This window comes from Mastigoproctus giganteus, chromosome 9 (genome assembly GCF_048544385.1).
Source record: "Mastigoproctus giganteus isolate SK-2022 chromosome 9, ASM4854438v1, whole genome shotgun sequence".
Lineage (NCBI taxonomy): Eukaryota > Metazoa > Arthropoda > Arachnida > Uropygi > Thelyphonidae > Mastigoproctus > Mastigoproctus giganteus.
The window spans coordinates 54,231,634-54,253,823 of NC_143583.1; the positions used below are offsets into that span (position 1 = coordinate 54,231,634).

The following is a 22,190-nucleotide window of genomic DNA, read 5'->3' on the forward strand; positions in this document are numbered from 1 at the left end:
GTAAAGCTATTGAAAGATACAAAAGAATGACACAGAAAAATACATTGATCAGCGACCCTGCAGATGAAATCCGATACCAGAGTCTCCCTGCGAAGTATATCATTCAGTTATCCAACTAATATTCTGCTGCACAGTGTACATTCAGTCAAGCATTGCCATCTTAAGAATGTTTTAACGTAATCAAATATTGTAGTTCCCAAGACCGCCACCAGGAACCACACAAATCAGTCAGTGTGTTACAAGGCCAGTATTTCTGGTGATGGTCTCATTAACCAAGGTTCTCCTACCGCGCGTGACTGGTTTAATGTCGTGAAGGAACGTCATCGCTGGGTCCAAGCAGCTATCAAAGCTCTTCTCTGGTTGGTCGCAAGCTGGCGGCAGTCGAGCAAGCCAGCTGACCCATTTTACCTGGAAGCAGGTAGAGGCACGCGAATGTGCGACAAGGCACCTTACCTTACCTTCCCTCCGGTCAAATAACTGGATTCTGTAAGTTGTTTATAAACCCTCGAGCTCTACAATCCTGTCTCCATTTGAGTAGCGAGACTTCAGCTCAGTCGCCAACCGGGCGAGTTCCATTTCTTCAAGGAAGAAGGCCAATCACGGATTATTGCCTGCTTCTAACTCAACAGCTGTTACTATTGAGTTCTGTTCCGTAGAGTTGTACGCCCCCTGACCTCTGCCAAAAAGGGGATCCATTTGTTTTTGTTTTGTCTTGTTTTTTCTAGCGTTTTTTATCCACCTTCTCAAGGGTTTTCTTCAAGCTGGAGACATCCATCGGGGCCAGAAGTCTTCGAAACAGAAAGTGTGTAGTCTGCTGGTGAGACCGAGACTTGTTGGGCGCTGAGTTCAACAGTCGAGAAAACCAGTTCCGTCTCGTTATTGTACCTCCGTGTCACCCCCGTGGGTGACCTGAGGCCCAGCGTCTCCCTAGTGCATATTGTAAGTCGTATCCCCCCTTATTTCCTGCATATATACGAACGTTATCTAGGTCAACAAAGCGAAACTGATCAGGTGCTAACGTCAGTTCCTTGTTTTCGGCCCAAAGAAAACCCGTCTTGGGTCTGTATAGGTCATTTTGCAATACAAGTGGATTGAGTGCTTTCTCTTGTCCTTTTCCTATTTGGAGAACTCATCATGAACAAGTGTGGAATCTTCCTAGTGTCCCTATGGTTGAGTAAGTACTATTTTATAGATTTAATTATGTTTTGAGTTTGTTTCTTTGCTTATTTTTTAAATAATGACTACCATTTCGCAAAAAGTATACGATTAGGATTAATTGCAATTTCTAATTGTCAAATTTAAATTTTTGAAATTTACAGTCTCAATCTAAGATAGAAAAGATTCAATAGAATATGGAAAAGCAACGAGAATATAGAAACAGAGAGAACGTAAAACGTACAATATCATCCTTAATATTTTATTAAGGATGATATTGTGTGATTTGAAAGCGTGTGATTTTCTGAATATTTTAATGACCAACTCATTAAAAGATTATTGTTACTTATTTGGAATTTTCATTTATTTTCGAGTTTTTAATTTGTTGTACTCTTCCTGTCATTTTTTATCTCCATGTCTAAGCCGTGATTACGTGTACTCTGGCTTCATATGTTCCCTATCAAACAGATGACTATTTTTGCTTGGTTAGTGATGTGTGTAAATATTTAATAAACATTTCAAAAATAATGGCTTTAAAAGATTGGATTTTAATATTACTACAACATCGACGCCAGTCATCAGCAGTTCGCTTTACCGATTCTGTAAATAGTACACGTACAAGATGGCGCTGTAGTGTATTTCTTTTTCTTCTTTTTTTTTTTTAAATGCAAAATTAACGACTGGATCTAAGTCACTGATCACAAGATCTAACCTAATACGGTCATAAAGTACCCAGTCACTTCAGTGTTATCTCAAGGTCTGTCAAATCTAAAAGTCCTTGAAAGGCCATTTAGAAGATTTCCTCTTCCAGGTGCCGATATTCTTCTGTACCAATGAAACATTTTACCAAATGTTTGTAGCAGGATTTAGAACATTTCCTCTTCGAGGTGCGGATATTCTTCTGTATCAATGAAACATTTCACCAAAAGTATGAAGATTCACCTTCTGTGATGCTCCAAAACTAAGCCCCAACTTTTTGTTTTAATGAAAATAATAGGTTACAGCTCAGAATCTACAATGGCTCACCGGATTTTTACAGATAATCCCAGACCTTCATTATCCTTATGCTGAATCTCAAACTTCATATGAAGTTCGTTCCTTTTTTCCAGTTTAGAAACCTTTAATTGCCTTATTTATAATTTTTCACAGAATCCGGTCCTCTGTTGTTATCTTGAAAGAAGCTACGCCCTATTTCTTCATGAAAGTCGCATATGCCTTAAATTATTAGAAGCACGTGGGTTTGTCCTAGTGACCTTAGTAAACCTTTATCTATTAATGTACTCCAATGTAACTGCAGATTTTTTTCTATCCCATATTAAACTGGAGGAACTGTTTTAACGATCTTCTCCGCTCTTTCAGTCAGGCAATATTTCCAGTTAGGAACGGTGGGATTTTCACAACACTAAACAGACTTGATAGGTTGTAGGATCACAAAATTTATTGGACGAATTTTTTAAAAAAAAGCATCGTGGTTTGAGTTTCTTTGTGCTCGATTCAAACTGGGTCATCAGTTTGAATTCGATTACATTCGTTGTTATGACGTATTTTGTTTAGACTCTAATTAATTCTACGTTTGAAAAGTACGAGCATGAAAAGAAATCTGATAAGAAGACAATTGATCACTAATTAGTGATGCATCAACACGGACTAACTCAATTCTAAGTACCAAAATTTCATGATATCGAAATCAACTAGAATCTAAATCGTGTGATTATTTTGGTTATATTACTATTCACGTATTTCAGAACCAAAAATTTTTAAATTTTAATATCTTCTTATCCTACAGTTTGGCGAGCGGGTATAAATTTCAAAATGGTAAGATCAGCAACAGTCAGCTAACTATAAAAATTTTGATTCGTTTTGTTTTAAGAAATCTCTGGTGCTTGCAGTACAATTTTTATAGTTAGCTGACTGTTGCTGATCTTACCATTTTGAAATTTATACCCGCTCGCCAAACTGTAGGATAAGAAGATATTAAAATTGTAAAATTGTTATACAGGAGCCGTTCAAAGCATTTTGAAGGATATTTTCGAAAAATATCCTAACTTAACTGTTTCAAGTAATACGCGGAAATACATAAACCATCCGATCCGAATTCCCACAACACTGTCCCTCATATCTTTTTACTTGTGTATCATTTGCTATAATTTCTTAAAGGATTATCAGCCTTTTCACTTTAATCGACTTATTTTCCGCTTTTCAATGACATTAGCATTAATATTAGTAGTAGCAAATGAATAAAAAAGTAAGCTTATAAAGAATCAGCCAAAAAAAACTACACACTTCACCTATCCATACTTTCTAAGAATTTTTCCAGTTTACTCAAACCACCCGCTTGTACTACAACAACAGATGGAAGTTTGTTCCAACAGTCAACCACCCGTTGACTGAAGACAGGCTTTCGCACATGTATCCTGCAACCATCCTTCCTCGACTTCAATTTATGCCCCCTCATGTGTGTAGTCGCCGCAAGAGGAAGAATAACATCAACATTTATCTTACTCGAGGCGCTTAAGGCTTAAACACCTCAATCAGATCTTCCCACGTGTGCCTCGTTTCCAGACGCTGCAATTTGCTGAACTGAAGCCTTTCTTAGTAAGAGACCCATTTTATTCCCATCACCAATCTGGTTGCCCTTCTCTGCACCCATCCCTCAGATCTACATCCTTCCTAAAATAAGGCTTCCAGACCTGTATACAGTACTCAAGATGCGGCCTAACCATGGCCTTGTACAAGAGGATAATCAACTCCTTATCCCTGCTAGCAAAGTTTTTGTACATCATTTGCACTGTTCAGAGAGTTTCATATCTGATATCACAATTACCCCAGGTCTTTTTCATTTTACAGTTCCTAGAAATACCTCACATTTGTCAGTGTTAAACTTCAACTGTCATTTCTCAGCCCATCGACCTAACTTTCCTGGGTCTTGGTGCAGTAGCTCACCCTAATTACTGGCATTAACCACTCTCCCAACTTTTATATCATCTACGAACGTAGACATTGAGCTTGACATACCTTCATCAATATCATTAATAAATACTGAAAACAACAATGGGTACAGCATAGAACCCTGGGGGACTCCTAATATCATTAGTCCACCAAGAGCAGTGCCCATTGATAACCACCTTCTGTCTTCTCCCACTCAACCATCCCTTCAGCCATAGCAGCAACTTGCCCTTAATGTCACAATGCTCCAGTTTGTACATACAGGCAGTCTTTTTGTGCAAGAGCGTTAAACGCCTTCCTGAAATCCAAGTATGTGATATCAAAATTATTTTTTGCCTCCAGTTCTTTTGTTACTGCATCATAGTATCCAATCAGATTGGTCAAACAAGAAATCAGATTGTTCAAACAAATAGGAGATCAATGACATCGCCTTTCTCATAAGTCTCCTCATATTTTGACAATAAAAAAACAAACCGACCTTAACACACAATCTAAATAAGTCGTCCGTACAGTAACAAAAGTTTCTGCAAATACGAGTATCGTTGTCATTAATCTTTTATAAGTTAATTTAAAAAAAAGTAACTTCGATCTAATGATCTTCTCTAATAAAAATGATAAATGAAATTCAATATCCTAAATACAAGTTATCTTCCTCAATATGCTATCTAGTAAAGTTGTTGAAGATCTTGGAAAGATCTCAAAACTTCTCTTATATTTTGATACCTCTATACTTTCCCCACCTGGCGTTAAAACTAATTCAAAGTTTTTATGTATAAATTAGACCTAAATTCGATTTATATCTTTATTACATTCATTATTAGCATAATTATACCGGATACGAACAATCGACATAATAAATAATGAAAATGTTAAGAGAAAATTTTAACTCGAGTTCGGACAATATTCAAAGAACATTGCAAGCAACTTGTTCTGAAAACCTAAAGGAGTTTTCAAGAGTAATTAAAAAAGTCGCATAACCAGGTATTATTTAACATACAAGACAGCAAGAATGTAGCTTGTCGCCCAGTAAAACCGGATGAACAAGTAAGGGAAAGTTGAAAGAACAGGTAGAAAACAATGACCGCAGGTAGAGTTTGTGCACTGTCTGAGAAATATGTAGATAGACACAGTGGATGACTCCGAAAGATCTTCAGTTATATTTTTTATATTAATTTAATTACTAATTGCTAATTATCAGTAGGCGTATAATAGTTGTAATGATACTAATTATCTGAGAAATTATACCATTTTGGCTGTTGAAAAGATAATGAGTTATTAATTGAAATTAATTCGATTATGAGTTTAACTGAAGTGAATATTGCTGTAATTTATGCTAATTTAGCCATATGACGGTGAACTGTAGAATTCGTTTTTTACCAGTTTCGAAAATGCCTAATATATGCTATGTCCATCTGTCCGTCCGCATGTAACAAGTCGACTCCTGGTGGACGGATTTTTATGAAATTTTATGTTTGAATTCTTTTAGAAAAATTTATCGAGACGTTCCAAGTTTAATTAAAATCAAGCCATTATAAATTCGATATATATATATATATTTTTTCTTTCTTTAATGTCAAGGTATTTATAAATATAAATGCAAGTATGTTTCGGACATTTGGATGTTATTCGATGTGGAAAATTTAGATCTACACCACATTTTCTGTTTATATCTTGATAGTTCGTGGAAAGGTTTTAGGTCTAACCGATTCAGTAGATGTACCGTCGAGAAACATTGCTATAAATTTGGAACAGCAGCATTTCTAGTCTTTTTTTCCCAAATTTTATTAAAAATCCAGGAGAAAAGTGTTGCAAAACGTTCAGTGAATATTACGTTATGGGTATTTAAAGTGAATTGACAACGATTATTTCGTGGTTAGTTAATTTAATTAGTAATTAATTTGTGACAAAATAATCAGCTCATTTTCTGCCGAGGGAAAAATGAATCTTTATACATTTTACCACCAAAAGTTATAGGATACACGGAAGACCATATATATATATATATTTTTTTTTTTCATATCTTATTTTAACTCTGTCTCTACAAATATTTTTACTGTTTCGTGTCCAATAAGTGTAAAATTAAAAATTACGTATCAGCGCGTCCCTTACTTCGAAAAGTTCAACGCTTCGTTTGAAAAGACTTTTTTATTTTTATGTCCAGTTTCCCTACTCTAGATGGTACAGTGTTTCATCCAGTAATATCAAGGAAAAAATATTTTCAATAATTCAAATGGAAGGCACTAAGTCTTAAATTGAACAAGGAAGTTCAAGTTCCGATGTGTCAGAATAAGGAAGAAACTAATTATCTGCTGATCAGTGTTAACATTGTTTGAGACATCGCAGGTTTGTTTTTATCCATGAACATTGAAAGCTTTTAACCGACTTTCAGGAAATTTCGCTATTTCAGTTAGAATCACGTTAGTCTCATATTGCTTACCACAGCTATAAGTTAGGAGAGAGAGAGAGAGAGAGAGATAGCAAAATGTGTTACGTGCCTAGTATTTACAAGGTGTAGGACGCAATAGGGAGATTAAAAGATGAGAATATTGAGGTAAATTCCTACTAGACATTCATGGTCGGAACCAAGCAGCCCTTGTAGGAAAGAAAGTCGAAATTATTCTTCCATTTGAAGTCATGAACTGGACAAGAAAGAATCCAAGATGTAGATAAAGAATCCATTGGATTCTTTCTTATCTACAGAAAGCCACAAAGTACTTTCATACATATTCCCGTAAAAAATAATGTCACATTTGTATCCATCATATGTTTCATAAAACCTATCTAGATTTGAATTGATTTATTAGAAGAGAGCCACATCCAACTGAGTTTCCAGCGAAATGAGGCTTCGGAGGAGCATTGTGGATTGCTTGAACCTGTGGCCAGATCTGTAAAATATTCAAGAGAATTAAAATAATAATAAAGCAAGTCAGTTGATCTACACAGTGTGTTCATTTTAGGCGCGTTAGCAAATAATAATATTCGTGATTTATAACAAAAAAAGAGGAAAAAGGCAACAACTTTTATATGCGAATCAAAAAAATTTCGTTTTTGGGCATCCACCATGTTGTCCATTCAAACAGCGTATGGCAACAGACATAATATCCGGTTCCTCAGCTACAATATACGCTATAGAAATAAATAATAAGTGCCTGATTTCTAGCAGGATTTTAATGAAAGTTCTGCTGATTCAACAAATCAAACAGCGAAATATAAAATCTTGATGAAAATACATCCACTATGAGTCGAGTAATTAAACGCGGACAAAGAAATAGCAATTGTCGGATTTCTATTGGTCGGATTTTGATTAAATTTTGAATGCATTTACCAATATTTTTAAAAGGGCCAAATATAAAATTTCATGAAAATTTGTCCACTGGGAGTCGAGTTGTTACATGTGGACGGACTGACACATAGGATAAAGACAATAGGCGCGTAATGCACCAAAAAACCATAGCAATAGGAGGCTGTAGTTGTTATTGGGTTTTAGGAGCATCAGTGACTAAGGCCATATTACTCCGTGTATACTGTCTGTAAATTCGTGTTCTGTGGTCGATTTTCTGTTTGCTGGATGAAAAACCTGAGTTTCCGGGAGACAAAATCATGCCACCCACTCAGCCACTTTTCGAAAAAGGCCCATAAAAATTCCTCACGTCATCGACGGGACTCGAACTCAGGACTTTTCCACCTGGTGTGGGAAGGACAGCGAGTCTACCAAATTTGCTACCCATCGGGGCGAAATAGGAGGTGAATACACTTCGAAAATATAAGAATCTCACTGGATTTGTTTTGGACGTCCATGAACATGCCAGCTTGCAAAAATATAGATTACATATTCTGTCAGATGACCATGAGAAGGGGTCAATAGCATAATTACATAATCGAAGACGTCTTTGAACCGGTCTTAACGCAGAAGATAAATCCAGAAAAATGCCACAACAGGAAAAAATATTGACATGTAGAAGATGGTGTGGCTGTAACTTTGATAAATAGGTGGTTTCGAAAGGTGCGACCAGTAATTGTAGTTAAGGGAGGGGTGACAGGTGATAAATTGGGCGTGCCCGATAGACTTATGTAGGGCTTCAGACTGTCTTGTATGAGATGCAAATAGCATAAGAGGACGCAATTCTTGCCTTAGATGCTGTACAACAACCGCATATACAAAGGTTAGTGACACTAAAATAAATATTTCTCAGTTAACAACTTTAAAATTTTCAAAAGGGAAACACCACATCATATAATTTTACATACCTGAGACAGCATCTTTTAGTTTATATATCTACAGCAATATACTAATTTTCTCTTCAGCAATAATGTGTAACCAAGCTTGTCACAATGGCGAAGGACACAACCCCCCAACTTCTATGGGACAATACTTATTGTTGCCTCAATACCTCATTATTCTTAAGATTCTTTACGCTAGATATTTTCCTTTCATGTTTGTTTTCAGTCTTCTGACAGTCACCGTTCACCATGAATCATTGTGTAACTCATTCGGTATGTTTAGATAAAGGACTGTTGCTTAAAAGGGGACGTAGCAAAAACCACCAATCTTTGCTTGGTGTGTTATCTGATGAAGAAAGGCACTATCATGTTAATGATAGCAGGACAAGTTGCTCCATGCTTACTATTGTTGGTTCTTTTTGTAATTGAGTGGAAAGAGCTTTTTGTTACGTTTTTTTTTTCTTTTTCTTTGTAGGAGGACTTAACCTTCAAAGTTCGTTCCAACACACAGCAGCTGAATTCTCTTTGAAGGCTGTTTTAGAGAATTTTTCTCCACCCTGAACATAACGACGTTGTAGTGGGCGGAGACCGGTCTGAAACAGGTATCTGAGATCAGAATTACAAGTCCAGCCTTAAATGTCTTTAAAGATAAGCGGAAATATCCAAAATTTCTTTGGAAAAAAGATATGAAAGCAAAAAAAATAAGGGTTGAAATAAAGAAGTTCCCGAACCTTCCTTCGTTAACCAAATCCATACATACAGTTGAGGGAAGGCGTCTATGGGGTGGGACAAATGTCTAGACTTTTAGTGTGTAGAAAGATTCAGACATGTCTGTCGGTCTTAGATCATGTCTGGAAAGATTCAAACATGATCTACGACCCACAGAAGGATTATTTGGAGATAAACTTGATAAACCTAGATTTAAAAGGAAAATATCACACCTTATCTTTCAAAATATCCTCTAACCTTTCTATGAACAATCACATCAAGATTATCGCTTCCTCTATATCCAAAAAAATTCTAAGCTTTCTCTTTAGAGACCGGAGTAATTTTCCTGAGAAACTATTAACTTTATAAAAGTTCTTCTCCAAGATGTAATGTTTTTCCTAATAATTAAGGCAGCCTACCAAAAACATCTCTCTGAATTCTCCTAAGTTCTATGCAAAAGTTACTTATTCCTCTCTTTGTACAAGCACAAGCTCACTCCACTCCTTATCACACAGACACTAAGTTTATGAGCATGTCTTTTCTCTGAGCACTATTCTTCTGAATTTGCCTTTTCAAATCTTTTCACGGTCACTGTTATCATCTCTAGTTCCACCTCTTTCTTCCAAACCAGTTCGAACTCGTGTCAAATTCAACTCGCACTTTAACTTCATTCCACAACACCAAAACGCTGTTTTGACATTGACAACCTTACATGTTAAACTTATTGATGACTTCAATTCCCTACAATGAGAATTTAAGAATTAACATATGCAGTAATATTTGAATTGGTGAAACCGAAAATATTCTATTAAGAGTTGGTGCAACAGGAAAAACAACATATCAGAGATTTACTTATTAACTCAGCTCAAGTGGGACACTAAAATTTTCAGATAGTAAATCCTACTTATTAATACCTTATTGGTTATTTTTTATTTTATTTTATTTATTTAGATAAGTTAGGGTATGAACCGTACCCAACAAAACGGCTTACAATGCCAGGGAATTACATGAGATGTGGATACATAATTACATTATTTAATTAGATAAGTTGTATTAATTTCATGTCCAATGTCAAACTAGTGAGGCTAGAGAGAACATGTACAGTCCTGGGTGTACATTGGGTACACTCGGTGCTGTACAGTGGCATACTGGGACCCTAGTGCATGGTTAGTTTTTGGGAGTCCCTTCTTTTCTTATAACTATGTTATAACCATTTAAGTGATGCTTTGTAGGCCTAGGTGATTCACAGAGAGGGCATTTCCTTCTTTTGTCCAGCACTCTGCACAATATTCCATCTGGCTGATTTACAAATAGTGTTTGAAGGGAACATTTGAGACTCTTCTTAACAAGTTATTTCAAACTGGCTTGGCTACCGGGATCAGTTCATGGTCTGGTAAAGGAGAACAATCTGGGAACTTCCATTGTCTTTGTTACGAGCTTTGCAAAGATAGAAATTTTAAATTTGGTAGTTGCTAGGAGTTCCTCTCAAGGTTGGCATAGAGGTGGTGAAAGAACTTTCACGGTAACAATTCAGCCACCTCATAATGCAGAATTCGAAAGATAAAAATCCCCGTGAGGTAAGCGATGGGGGAAGCCCAGACTGGAAGTGCATACACTGAGGACACGCATCTCACTACCTAGTGTGCTTCAAGGTCGGAAAGTCACATCCCTATAAGCTCTTGTCTGATACGTCATGGTGTTCCAATGGTATTCTATTCGTGTCTGCGAGGTGAAGGGAAAACGTTGGTTGGTTATCCAACGTCACGATAAAACCTTCGGCTGTCCAATTCTCTCAGAAGAATGTTCTTTTGGCATTAGTGTTGTCGAAATGAAAATAAAAGTGCTTATGTAATATCAAACGAAACCAAAAGAAAAAGAAACTGGAATAATCGATGTACCTTTCCTGACTTTATTTACATTTTAGAAGCACAGGGCACACCGCTTATTGTAATCACAGATAATGTTATCACTTTTACAAAGACCCGATCAGACATGCACTGCCTTACCATTAATATCCAGTGGATGGGGAAAGAGGTCCTATGCATGCAACACATCACAGAACCTGCTATAAATATGCACACTGGGCTTCGAACAGACAATTGCAAAGGTGGGCATGCAAGATGACACGTTCAACAGAATTACCTCAACAGTTCAACAAAATTGATCACTTCAACAAATGCTAGACGCCGATTAACATGGTGTAAGGAGCTCGCATCCTGGACTGTAGATCAATGGATAACAGTCCTATGGACAGACGAGTCGAAGTTCGCACTCTACCAGTCTGATGGCCGTTCCTGGGTGTGGCGAATGGCAGGGGAACAGTTCCTTCCTGATTATATCCTCCCAACAATGAAGTTTGATGGAGGCGGTGTTATGGTATGGGGCTCCTTTCTTGGTTTGGCTTGGGCCCATTAGTCGTTATCGACAAAACCATGAATGCTATGCAATACCAGCACAGCCTGAACTGTGCACTTCGAACATTATGGCCACACTTCGGGGAATGCCCATACTTGTATCAGCAAGACAACGTGCCAAGCCATACTGCTCTGGTCGTAACAGGGTGTATCCAAAAGGGTATGGAAAAGTTGGATTGGCCAGCCCAGAGTACTAATCTGAACCCTACGAGCATCTTTGGGATATATTGGATCGTTGGGTACGTGCGCGTTGTGATCGCCCAAAGAACAAGGCCGAACTGGTGGCTGCGTTAAAGGCCGAGTGGAGAAACATATCACCTGACTTCATAGAAAGCTGGTTGAGAGTATGCCGCGAAGATTGAAAGCCGTCATGAAAGCAAAAGGTTTCAGCACAATATATTAAATGATACAATAAAAGCTCTTATTTTGTCTAAAGACAGGTGTCCGGATATTAATGGTAGGGCAGTGTATATTAATACATAGAAAAAAAACAATGTTTATTGTAATCAGCGCGTGGGTTTTTATTATCGCTTTTTTGCCTTATCACGGTTCACGCATGTGCATTGGAAGTGCTCCCAATTTGTTCATAAATTCCGACACGTTGCGTGTCTAGTTACTGCTATTGCTTCGTGCAGTTCGTATGGTTGCCAGTATCGTTATTCTATGAAGGAAAATACTGTATCTATATTCCTACCAATCTGACTGTTTTCCAGTAGAGCATTAACCCTTTTCTAATTCCTGATTTTAATATTTTCTTTATTTGTTTTTAATGGATTGTATGGATTTCCAGAAACATCATGACTGCAATTTTTTTTTTTGATGATTTTCTCGAAAAAATAGCAACTTTTCTTCATCAACCAGTCTCTGTCACAATTACTGTTACCCAGATCCAAAACAAAAATTTCCAGTTTTAAACCGCAGCTGCCACTTCTCACTCCGTGCAAATAATTATTTGTTGTAAATTTAAAATTTGAGGTAGTAATTTTTCAAATTACTACATCAATATCATTAATAAACACTATTAACAAGTTAGTTAATGTGCGCGATGAATTACGAGTTAATAAATTATATTACCTCACGGTTTATAACAAAATTAGTCAACCCATCGACATGAAAATTTGTAACAACGATTCCTAAATTATTCTAAGTAAGCGTTGAAATTTTGAAGTGGATCAGAGCTCCTGTTCCATATTTATAGTGATATTTCTGTATGGGAAAGTGGGGAGGGAATGCTATGAAATAGGAATTGAACTTAGAACCATTCCCAGTGGACAACAGAATATATGTTGAAAATTAGGTAGCAATCCGTATTTTTCTTATTGATTAATACGAAAACATACTTTCATTTATGCTGATTTTTTCAGGGGGCTGTGAAGTCGTAAGTGGACCTGAAAAATTTCCCAGGACCAACAGAAGAGCATAGCTAAAAATATTTGGCTCTATCCAACTTTTCGTTCTAGAGTAATAGGCGAAATATACTTTAATTTATTTAAATAGATTTCTGGGGTCGAGGAGGGAACAGGGATGGCTATGATTGATCTTAAAAGTTTTCCTTATTAAGTAATGTTTAAACATCGGATAACATATTTCCATTACAAGTTAATGTAAGGTAAAGTTAGGTAAGGTAAGCGGTGCATTCTATTTTGTTCTAAAATTAATTCATTTATAACTACTCCTCTCCATTCATTTATTCATAGTTGTATATCCATACCCTCGATGCCTCAATTGCTCCAATTTATACAACAATCCTTCATGTAGAATAGTATCAAAGGCTTAACCTTAATCTAAGCAAATGATAATTCCTTCCATCCAGTTCTTTACTGATAACCTCATAGAAGATATTATATTAGTCAGTCATGGTCTGTTCTGCTGTTATTCCTTTGTAATTCCACACCTGTCCAGGAGTGGAATTATAAGGGAATGATCCTGTATTGAATTAACTAAGAACTTCATAATCTTTCCAGGCACAGAAATCAGGCTGACAGTCATTAGTTGCTTATCTCACCACTCGAGTCATTTTGTGAACAGGAGACCTCTGCACATTTGCAACTGTACGGGTTTTCCCTGGATTCATTATAGTTGAAAAAGGTTTTACTTACAGTGATACAATTCTCAGTATCTTTGTGTTGAAGATTACTTGAGTGATGTTAGATTGAGATAAGGGGTACTCATATTGTTGAGATGAATGGATCTCAACAACAAGAACTTGGAGCTGTCCCAAAACAATATCCTTAGAGATTAATTGAGCATTTCGATTATCATAGGAAGGAATGAATATCGTCTGTATGCAAAAGAAACTGACTGCGACAATGGGAGTGGTTCGATTGCAACGGCGAATAAAGAGGAGGAGAGAAAGAGTTCTTCTCACAAGAAATCTGGTGGGATATGGAATAGAATTGACTTTATGAGCAGATACTTCTATAGGCTTTCGAAAGTAGTCTTCGCTCGTAGCACAGTGGTAGAACGATCCTCCTCCCCACACTGGATGGAAAAAGCTTGGATTCGAATTCCGTCAATGACATAAGGAACTTTTATGGGCTTTTTTTTTTCCGCTCCAAATTACGCGCAGTTAGCTTTAGTACTAGTAGTGTAAAATGACGCAAAAAATCAAACTTATACAGCATCAGTCAAAGAAAAAAAAAACTTCCCATTTCATCTGTCCATACCCTCCAATAATTTGTCTAGTTCTCCCTTGAATTTATTCAAACTATTCACGTTTACAACAACGAATGGAAGTCTGTTCCAACAATCAACCACTGTTGCTAAAGGCAAACTTCCACACATCCATTCTGCAACCATTCTTCATCAGTCGTTATCGACATCCCTTGTGAGTTTAGTCTGAGAATCCCATCAGCATCGAGTTTGTCAAAATTCAAATTCAAAGAGCCATTGAAAGCCTTAAACACCTCAATCAGGTCACCTCTCAGGTGCCTTGTCTTCTGCTAAGTGCCAGTAAAGCCACAACATACTGATGCTCTTAACCTTAGGTGTTTTGTCGTCTAACACACACGCCCTCGTAGGCAGCATTGGTAGAATCGCTGTCCTCCCCCACAATGGGTGGAAAAGACCTAAGTTCGAGTTCCGTCGATGACGTGAGGAATTTTTATGGGCCTTTTTCACAACTCGGCTGAGTTAGTCGGTCTCAGGCGAGGGTAACATGGTTTTTTCACCCGGAATCTCGGATTTTTTGTCCAGCAAACAGAAAATCGACCTCAGAACACACGCGGTTTACATACAATATACGCGGAGTAATACGGCCTTAGTCGCTGATGCTCCTAAAAAACCCTACTACAACACACACACACACGTATTGTGCGTAATGGGATTATCACCTTTTGGTGGATTTTAATGGAACACCTAAATAAATAACCAGTAGAACACCTTTATATAACAAAGAGCCAAGATCCATTGAAAATCAGTAGTCTCCGTGTTCGTAGGTGTCTTCCCATCGTGCACTGGATTATTTACATGAATGAACAATGGATACATGCCTAATAGAAACCATACAAATGCATGATGGGAAAAGTGGGACGAGCAGATGAACATTAGGTAATTGATTGATGGACAGATCTTTTTTTAAAAAATTTACACACGATCAGAATACTCATGATCTTACAGATTACTGTTCTGACTTGGTCCAATCCTTGCTGTGGTTCGAAGTGAATAAAAAAAACTGTTATATCAGGGGTAGCTGAGAAAAACTTCATTCACCCATTTGTATTATGTCCATGGCTTGCGTGTTCGGTTGCCTGTTTTGCTGGATGAAAACCCGAATTTCTGGGGAAAAAAAAACTTTGTTATCTTCATCTGAGACCAACTAACTCAGCCACGGAGCAAATAAATGCCCATAAAAATTCCCTGCGCCATTTGACAGGATTCCTAACCTTAGTCTTTTCTACCCAGTGTGGAGACGACGTTGATTATATCCACTTGCTACCCACGAGGGTGTTCAAAGTGAATAAATAATATTCGAACACTTTTCAGGTTTTGTGAGGCAGTTCATAAGACTGATGGACGTCCTGAATTCTAAAAAACAGATCTTTCCCTGAAAAATGGAAGCATTAAGTTTATAGTGACAATTTTTTTATTATAATGACACTGACATGTGGACCATAGAAATAATTTCCCACTTTAGAGTTTGGAGTATACAAAAAGATGGTAAAATAAAAGATGCATTATTGTAAAAATTTATTTATTATATTATTATATTCTGTTATTAGTTTTTTCCGATAATTCAAAGGTGACCACGTTAAAAGAAGGGGAAGGGTGCACCGTATGCTTTCAAAAACCTGAATAATATACAATGGCCTTGACATACTTTGACAATAGCTGCATGGACATCGAAGTATTAATTTAAAAAGTACTAAAAGAAAGAACAAGTTAAGTTTCTTAGAATAATATGGCTTCCTATATGAAGGTTAAATCATATAAAAGAAATTACAACTTGCTGTCTATTTTTACTAGTGCATAGTTTAACAAGTGAGTGAAAATAAAAGCAGAATTAGATAAGGAATTCAAATCACAATTATTTTATTATTAAAAATTAATAATAAAATTTGTATTCTTTTTATAAAAATAGTAGTCTTAAAATTGAACATAATGTTTATTCTCGATTCTACTAAATCAATCGGAGGTCGTGTAACTGAACCACACATGCCAAACTAGACACCGGCAATCAGTTAGATTCAATGGAACTGTTTGATCACTCTTTGTGCCAAACCGGTTGTGTCAGACTGCATTCTTGGCAGTCGACTGGCTGTTCCAAGATCATCCATGCTGTTACTTTTTCTCTCTCTCTCTCTCTGTGTCCCCTGACCCATTTCGATGCAGTCAACGCACCTTTTACAAGAAGAGAGAAACCTGTTTTGTGGAGTGAGCAAAAGAAAAGTCAAAATGTAGGTGAACATGTGACAATCTTTAAGCTGCAAATTTCCGCTTACGTATCTACCATCAAACAATGCGCCAACAACTGGTATGATGTCGTGGTCTGCACATTTTACAAGGGGGAAAGACAGGCACTCCGACTGAGAATTGAGCACAAGCAACAGGTCTACAACCAATGCACGTTCCCACAAGGCCTACAGAATTTTTCTACTTCTTGGTCACTGTTTCCTAGGCTATTAGCAGAAACAAACTTTAGCGATATCCCCAATAGAAAGGTTGTTTTATAGGACTAGCACAAATCATACATAAAGAGGTCGATCTTTAATTACATTCAAATTAAAGAATAGTTTCTCTTTACAGCAACCGCCTCCCCCCCCCCCTCAGTTTTGAAATGCTTAAGGCGAAGAATAAGTAGGTACACAAAAATCTGCATAACATATACATTCACTGGGCACAAAATTAGGGACCATTTGCGATTGGCGTTAACAGACAGTTAAATATACGATGTCCAAATGTAAGTTGCTGTATGGTAAATCACAAGTTCCTTGATATTAGATAAATACTGTACGGTTTCTTGTGCTTCAGAGTCGATCCGAGAATAGGGAAAACAGGTATGTCATAAGGAATAACACCTTTCTGAAAATATTTCCGATTTTCAGAAAGGTGTAATTGGTGGAGCTCGTTTAACCGAAACCACAATTGAGAAAACAAAGGAAATCACTGGTGTGTGACAATAGCAACCATCTCAGAAATATACAATGAGTGGAAAACAAAAGGCAAATGCAGCGCTAAAAGGAATGAAAGTTAGTACTCCAAGAACAAAACTGCAGGAATTTAAAGCGAATTGTGTGTTATAATCAATTTTTCAGTCATTGAAAGACTGAAAAATTCAGTTTAAGCAAAGAAAGATCCATTTCCAATCAAACTGTAAGGCAGGAGTTGAAGAATCTGTGATTTGGTAGCCTTTTTTTCTATACGGAAGCCACTTCTCTCTGTAAAAAATCGAAATATTCGACTGAAGTGGTGCCGCTAACGCTGAGACTGGACTGTGGAATGGAACAGTGGAAAAAGCTCGTGTGGTCTGGCGAGTCTCGATTTGCACTTTTTGCACCAATGGTAGGGTGAAAGCGTGGTGTGAACCCAGACTGTTTCGTGTCCATCACTCAAATAATAATAATAAAATTTCTACCCTTGCAATGTAAGACGGAGAATCTGTGAGAGAGTTGTGCCATTCTTGCAGTCTGCCCCTAAATATGTCAAAAAAGTGTCCATTGTGTAAAGTGTGTGTATGCTAGATTTGCAGTGAGTGCATGTAGAGTGTGTGTTGTTCTGGCAGCCCCCCCCCCCACATAAAAGACAGACTGCAGAAGAGGCATCCTAACTGGAAACTCCCACCTGCCTTACTGAGGACATGCTCCCTTTTGAGACATCGCGCGGGATTAGCTGACACTGGCTGCAGCTGGTCTGGTTGCTGTGGGATCACTAAACAGAGAAGCACTTTCCAAATGGGATCTTCTCCTCCCACTTAGGGTGCCCTGGCCCTAAGACTCCACTCCTACAATCCCTGTTCCCCTCCCCACCTTCGATTTCAAGTACTTCGCCTTGTTGACCCTATCACCACTAATCTTTTACTGCTCTTGACAATCCACTCTTTGGACGGTGGGCGCCCTCCACACCTTGCTATATACGCCTGAGACCGACTAACTCAGCCACGAAGTGAAAAAAAAAACCATTAAAGTTCTTCGCGTCATCGACGGGCCTTTTCCATCCGGTGTGGGGAGGCGGTGACGAGACCACTGTGCTACACGCGCAGACAGACCTGAGAAATAGAAAGAAATCAAGCAATGACAAATCAGACTTCAGAATTACCACTCAACTGCGTCACGACGTGCTTTCTCTCTGTCTTTGGTGTTCGCATCCAATTACCTTCTGACTTTACAGGAAAATAAGGAGGCAAACCATTATATATTGAAACCAAAAGGGATGCCAAGTTTAGTGTGAACTTTCCAACAGAAAGATCTGGTCGTTGGCGCCAGAGAGCTAAAAGCAAAGGTGTACTCTGTGGAATGTTGGATCTTGATGTATGATTCCGCTTACCATCTCAAAATCAACGCTTCTTGCAAATGTCGATCGAAAGTAAAAATAAAAAAATATCCTGACATCAAAACCGATCACAGGAAAGTTATATGCCTCCTCAACACCAAATATCATCAAGTTTCCCAAAATAAACGGTAGACATTCGTCTAATACTCAGTGGCCACTTCGCCTCATCCTTTCAGACTACATGCCATAAAAGGAATATTCCCACAAATACATTAGCAGAAGACAATGATATATGAACTCTACACGTGAGCTAAAAGAGATATAGAAAAGACAAGGAAAAATTATGCAATTTTTTGTTTCGAACCCAGGCGTTATAGAATGATTTTAGGCCCGATATAGCCGAGTAGTAAATGCAAGGGTGCTGTAGCACACGCGTTTTAGCTGACCATGGTTCAAACTCACATGACTGCTAAATACAGTTAATGATAGTATTCATTGTCAAAATAATTAATTAAAGACTCCTCTGATCCAGTGGTTACGCAGGAAGTATAAACAAGACGTTTTTTTCTAGACAAGAAAATATCTTGTCTAGAAAAATTTGATTTTTAGTACTTTTTAAAATTAATCATTTAAAACATAAAATGATTAATTTTAACTTCAATTGTCCAACAAGTTCTATACGGAACACTAACTCATTTAAAGCCTATAAATCTCTTCAAAACTATTTACATTATGAATTCTGTAATAGAGCTATGAAATTATCCAAAGAAATGGATATCAGTGTATTTATTATTATTAAATATTATTATTTATAAAGATCATTAACATCCTATACAAGTGTATGTTCACGGGCCAATATGAATATCGTGTGGGATGAAAAACCACGAATAACTCACGGGCTAAGATTTAACTCCCTCCACCTCAGGTGGGCGATGTACATCCCAAATAAAGAGTCTTTTGAGCATTCGGTGTTCTTCTGTAACCTCCATTGATACAAACGTGTAGTAAAAGGTTTGACACTTAAGGCCCAGGGCCGAGTCAGTTTAAGAAAACTGGATGTTACAATGAAAAAAGTTTTTAATATTTTTCAGAGTAATCGCCTTTATCAGCTACACACTTGTGAGATTGCTTGTAGAACTGTTGGACAAAAAAATAACAACTTTTAAATGCATTTCAACTGATCACCACCAATTCCTTTGCGACATTTCTTTTAATGTCATCTATAACGTAAAATAATCAGCCATTTATGAATTTGATTTTCGGGAATAAGAAGTACTCTTAAGGGAATAAAGGAGAAGATTTAGCTCCTTGGTCCCATTCCAGAAATTCCTTAATAATTAGCACAGAATGCAGCATAGCGTTGATGTGCAACAGAAACCAGATCTGTTTTTATGAAACCCGAACTCTTACTCCTTGAATTCTTTTACCAAATGATCCGAAACTTGTGCACAGCACTCCTTATTCACTTGCTGGAATAAATTTTTTTGAGGATTAAGTTTATCTTCGATTCCTTTCATAACGAAAAAAGGGATCAACATCACTTCGTTTTTTGATTTTTGAAAACGAGATTTTTTTGTGTCCTGGTGAGCATGTTCATCGCCATTCCATGCTTTATCTCTTCGTTGCTGGATCCTATTCGAAATATCACGATTTGTTACCCGTTACGATTGAATCGAGAGGAGGACGATCATCGGTTCCCACTACCCAAATTAATGAAATTTTCAGGATCAAATACTGGATCTTGAAACGGATCAAGAGGGTCGCAAAACAACCTCTAACGTTACCTTGATCAGTCCTACATAGCTTGCTCGAAATCAAACTGTAGAAAATCCAAATCGTGGAAACTAAACTTTGTCCACTTCGTAATCTAATTATTAAACAAATGGGAGCCCCTTTCCTTGAGGGAATAGAGATTCAATGCAGGAACGAAGCAGGATGCAGATTAATGCTGAAATCGATTGAGTTCATGCCTTCTTAATCATAAATGTCTCCAACATATATTCCCTCAAAATACAGTTTATCAACAAAATGGATGTTGATCCACAGACGTACTGTATTGATACTACATATAGGAAGTATAAAATTGAAAATAAGTATCATATTTTAGAGTTTTAATAATTAAACACGATTACAACATCCTAAACCCTCCATTAGAAGCATAACTGGAAAAGAAGAACCAACATTTAATTTTCTCTTTATTCCATCACTTAAGACAATGGCAATGCCTTAAATAATGCAACAACTCTAATGTGACTGCGTCAGAACAACTACGATATTCAAATGACCCTGCAGAGGGAAGTAGTCTCAGCACGTTGCATCACGGTTCTAATCTTTTTGATATATGTGCAATGTATTCCTGGAATTCAGCCCTCGCGGTTAGTACAATAGTTACGATCGCCGTCCTTAAAACTCATGTGAAAATGGACTGGGTTCGAGTCCCGTCTCGATGGGTGGAAATTTCTTCGGTTTTTTTCCACAACGTGGCCGAATTAGTGGATCTCAGATGAAGGTTTATTGGTCCAGCAAGAAGGCAAAGTAACCGAAGAATAGATACAAATATAAACACAATATGCTTACGCCTCATAGCCTTAGTTGCTTTGACGCTAAATACACACACCTAACACCTAAAAGTTAATTTCTAAACCTTGCATAATTGAGTAATGTTACGCAAGTTGATCGTTTAATTCGAGGAATTGCAGTGCCACCGTACAATCACTCAAGTTTCGGTGAACTGACAATAGATGGCAGGAAAATGTGTCCAAGACCACGCTTACACAGTTACAAAATCTGACATGTTGTTTAGTTGCAAAGTGGCCTTAAGTTATTTTTTTATTATTTTATTATCTTTATCGCGTAGGATGTTTACGCTCGCACCATCCTAAGCGAAATAGTTAAATTAATTAACTATAATATTAATTAACATACAGTTAAATTAATTGACTATACATTTTGTGATTCTTGACTATCCTATTTATTTCTATTTTTCTAGTAAATGAAATATTTATCTGTTGTGGCCAAGCTAAATTTAAACAAGAATACGAGATATTTCCTATATTTTTATACCTCAGTGGAGCGGTTGCAATACGTAATGGAAAGTGGACTTTGTAAATTTAGGTCCTCATACTAGAACCTGCAACCAGATGTCATCACTATCGACACGAGAGTATTTATCAAAGACAATCATCGTGAGGTGATGAAAGTTAATAGGGCTGCGTAGAAGAGTGATGTGATGAAACAGGAAGACATCAAGAAGGCAGAAAGGTCAGTCACATCAGTTGAAAGTTGCAATAGATGGATGGGTAGAAAGAAGGCCATGAGACAGCAGCTGCCAGCTGCTGTTCTAAATTTAAAAATGAAAGAAAAAGCTGACAAAGAAATTAAAAAAGTAGAAAGCATGAAATGGGTGAAAATTTAGCAATTAAAAAAAAAAAACATACGAATACAAAGACTGCTAGGGAGGAAAAATGTTTTGCTTTATAATATTCTGTCCTGGTACGCCTCTAAATATGACAGACATATTCCGAGTAGCATCAATATATTCTCTCTTTTTCTTTCTTTTTTCTCTTCCTGAAAACTGCAATACTCGGTGTGATGTGATGTTAAAGAGCCCCTACTTTATGAATATGAATCCATTGGTATTCATTTCTGAATTCAGGGTCACACGAAAACTACAAGGTGTAAGCAAAACGTTTCGGAACCGACTTTGTATCTTGGAATTTCGTCGTAAAAACAAGTTTAAACTTGTTTAAACACGTTTGTTGACTCATTTAGACATAGCAAAGTGTCAATTACTCATCTATCTGCAGTCACTTTGAATTA

At 37.2% G+C, this 22,190-nt stretch overlaps 1 protein-coding gene across 1 annotated transcript in view; it reads left to right on the plus strand.

Moving 5' to 3' along the window:
* Positions 1 to 431: 431 nt before the first annotated feature.
* Positions 432 to 22,190, plus strand: part of LOC150080246 (uncharacterized) — a 39,320-nt gene continuing 17,561 nt past the window's right edge. The window contains exon 1 of the mRNA XM_090381425.1: positions 432 to 1,174. Within this exon, the coding sequence (XP_090237551.1) occupies positions 1,135 to 1,174 (40 nt within the window). The 5' untranslated portion in view covers positions 432 to 1,134. The remainder of the gene's footprint in view (positions 1,175 to 22,190) is intronic.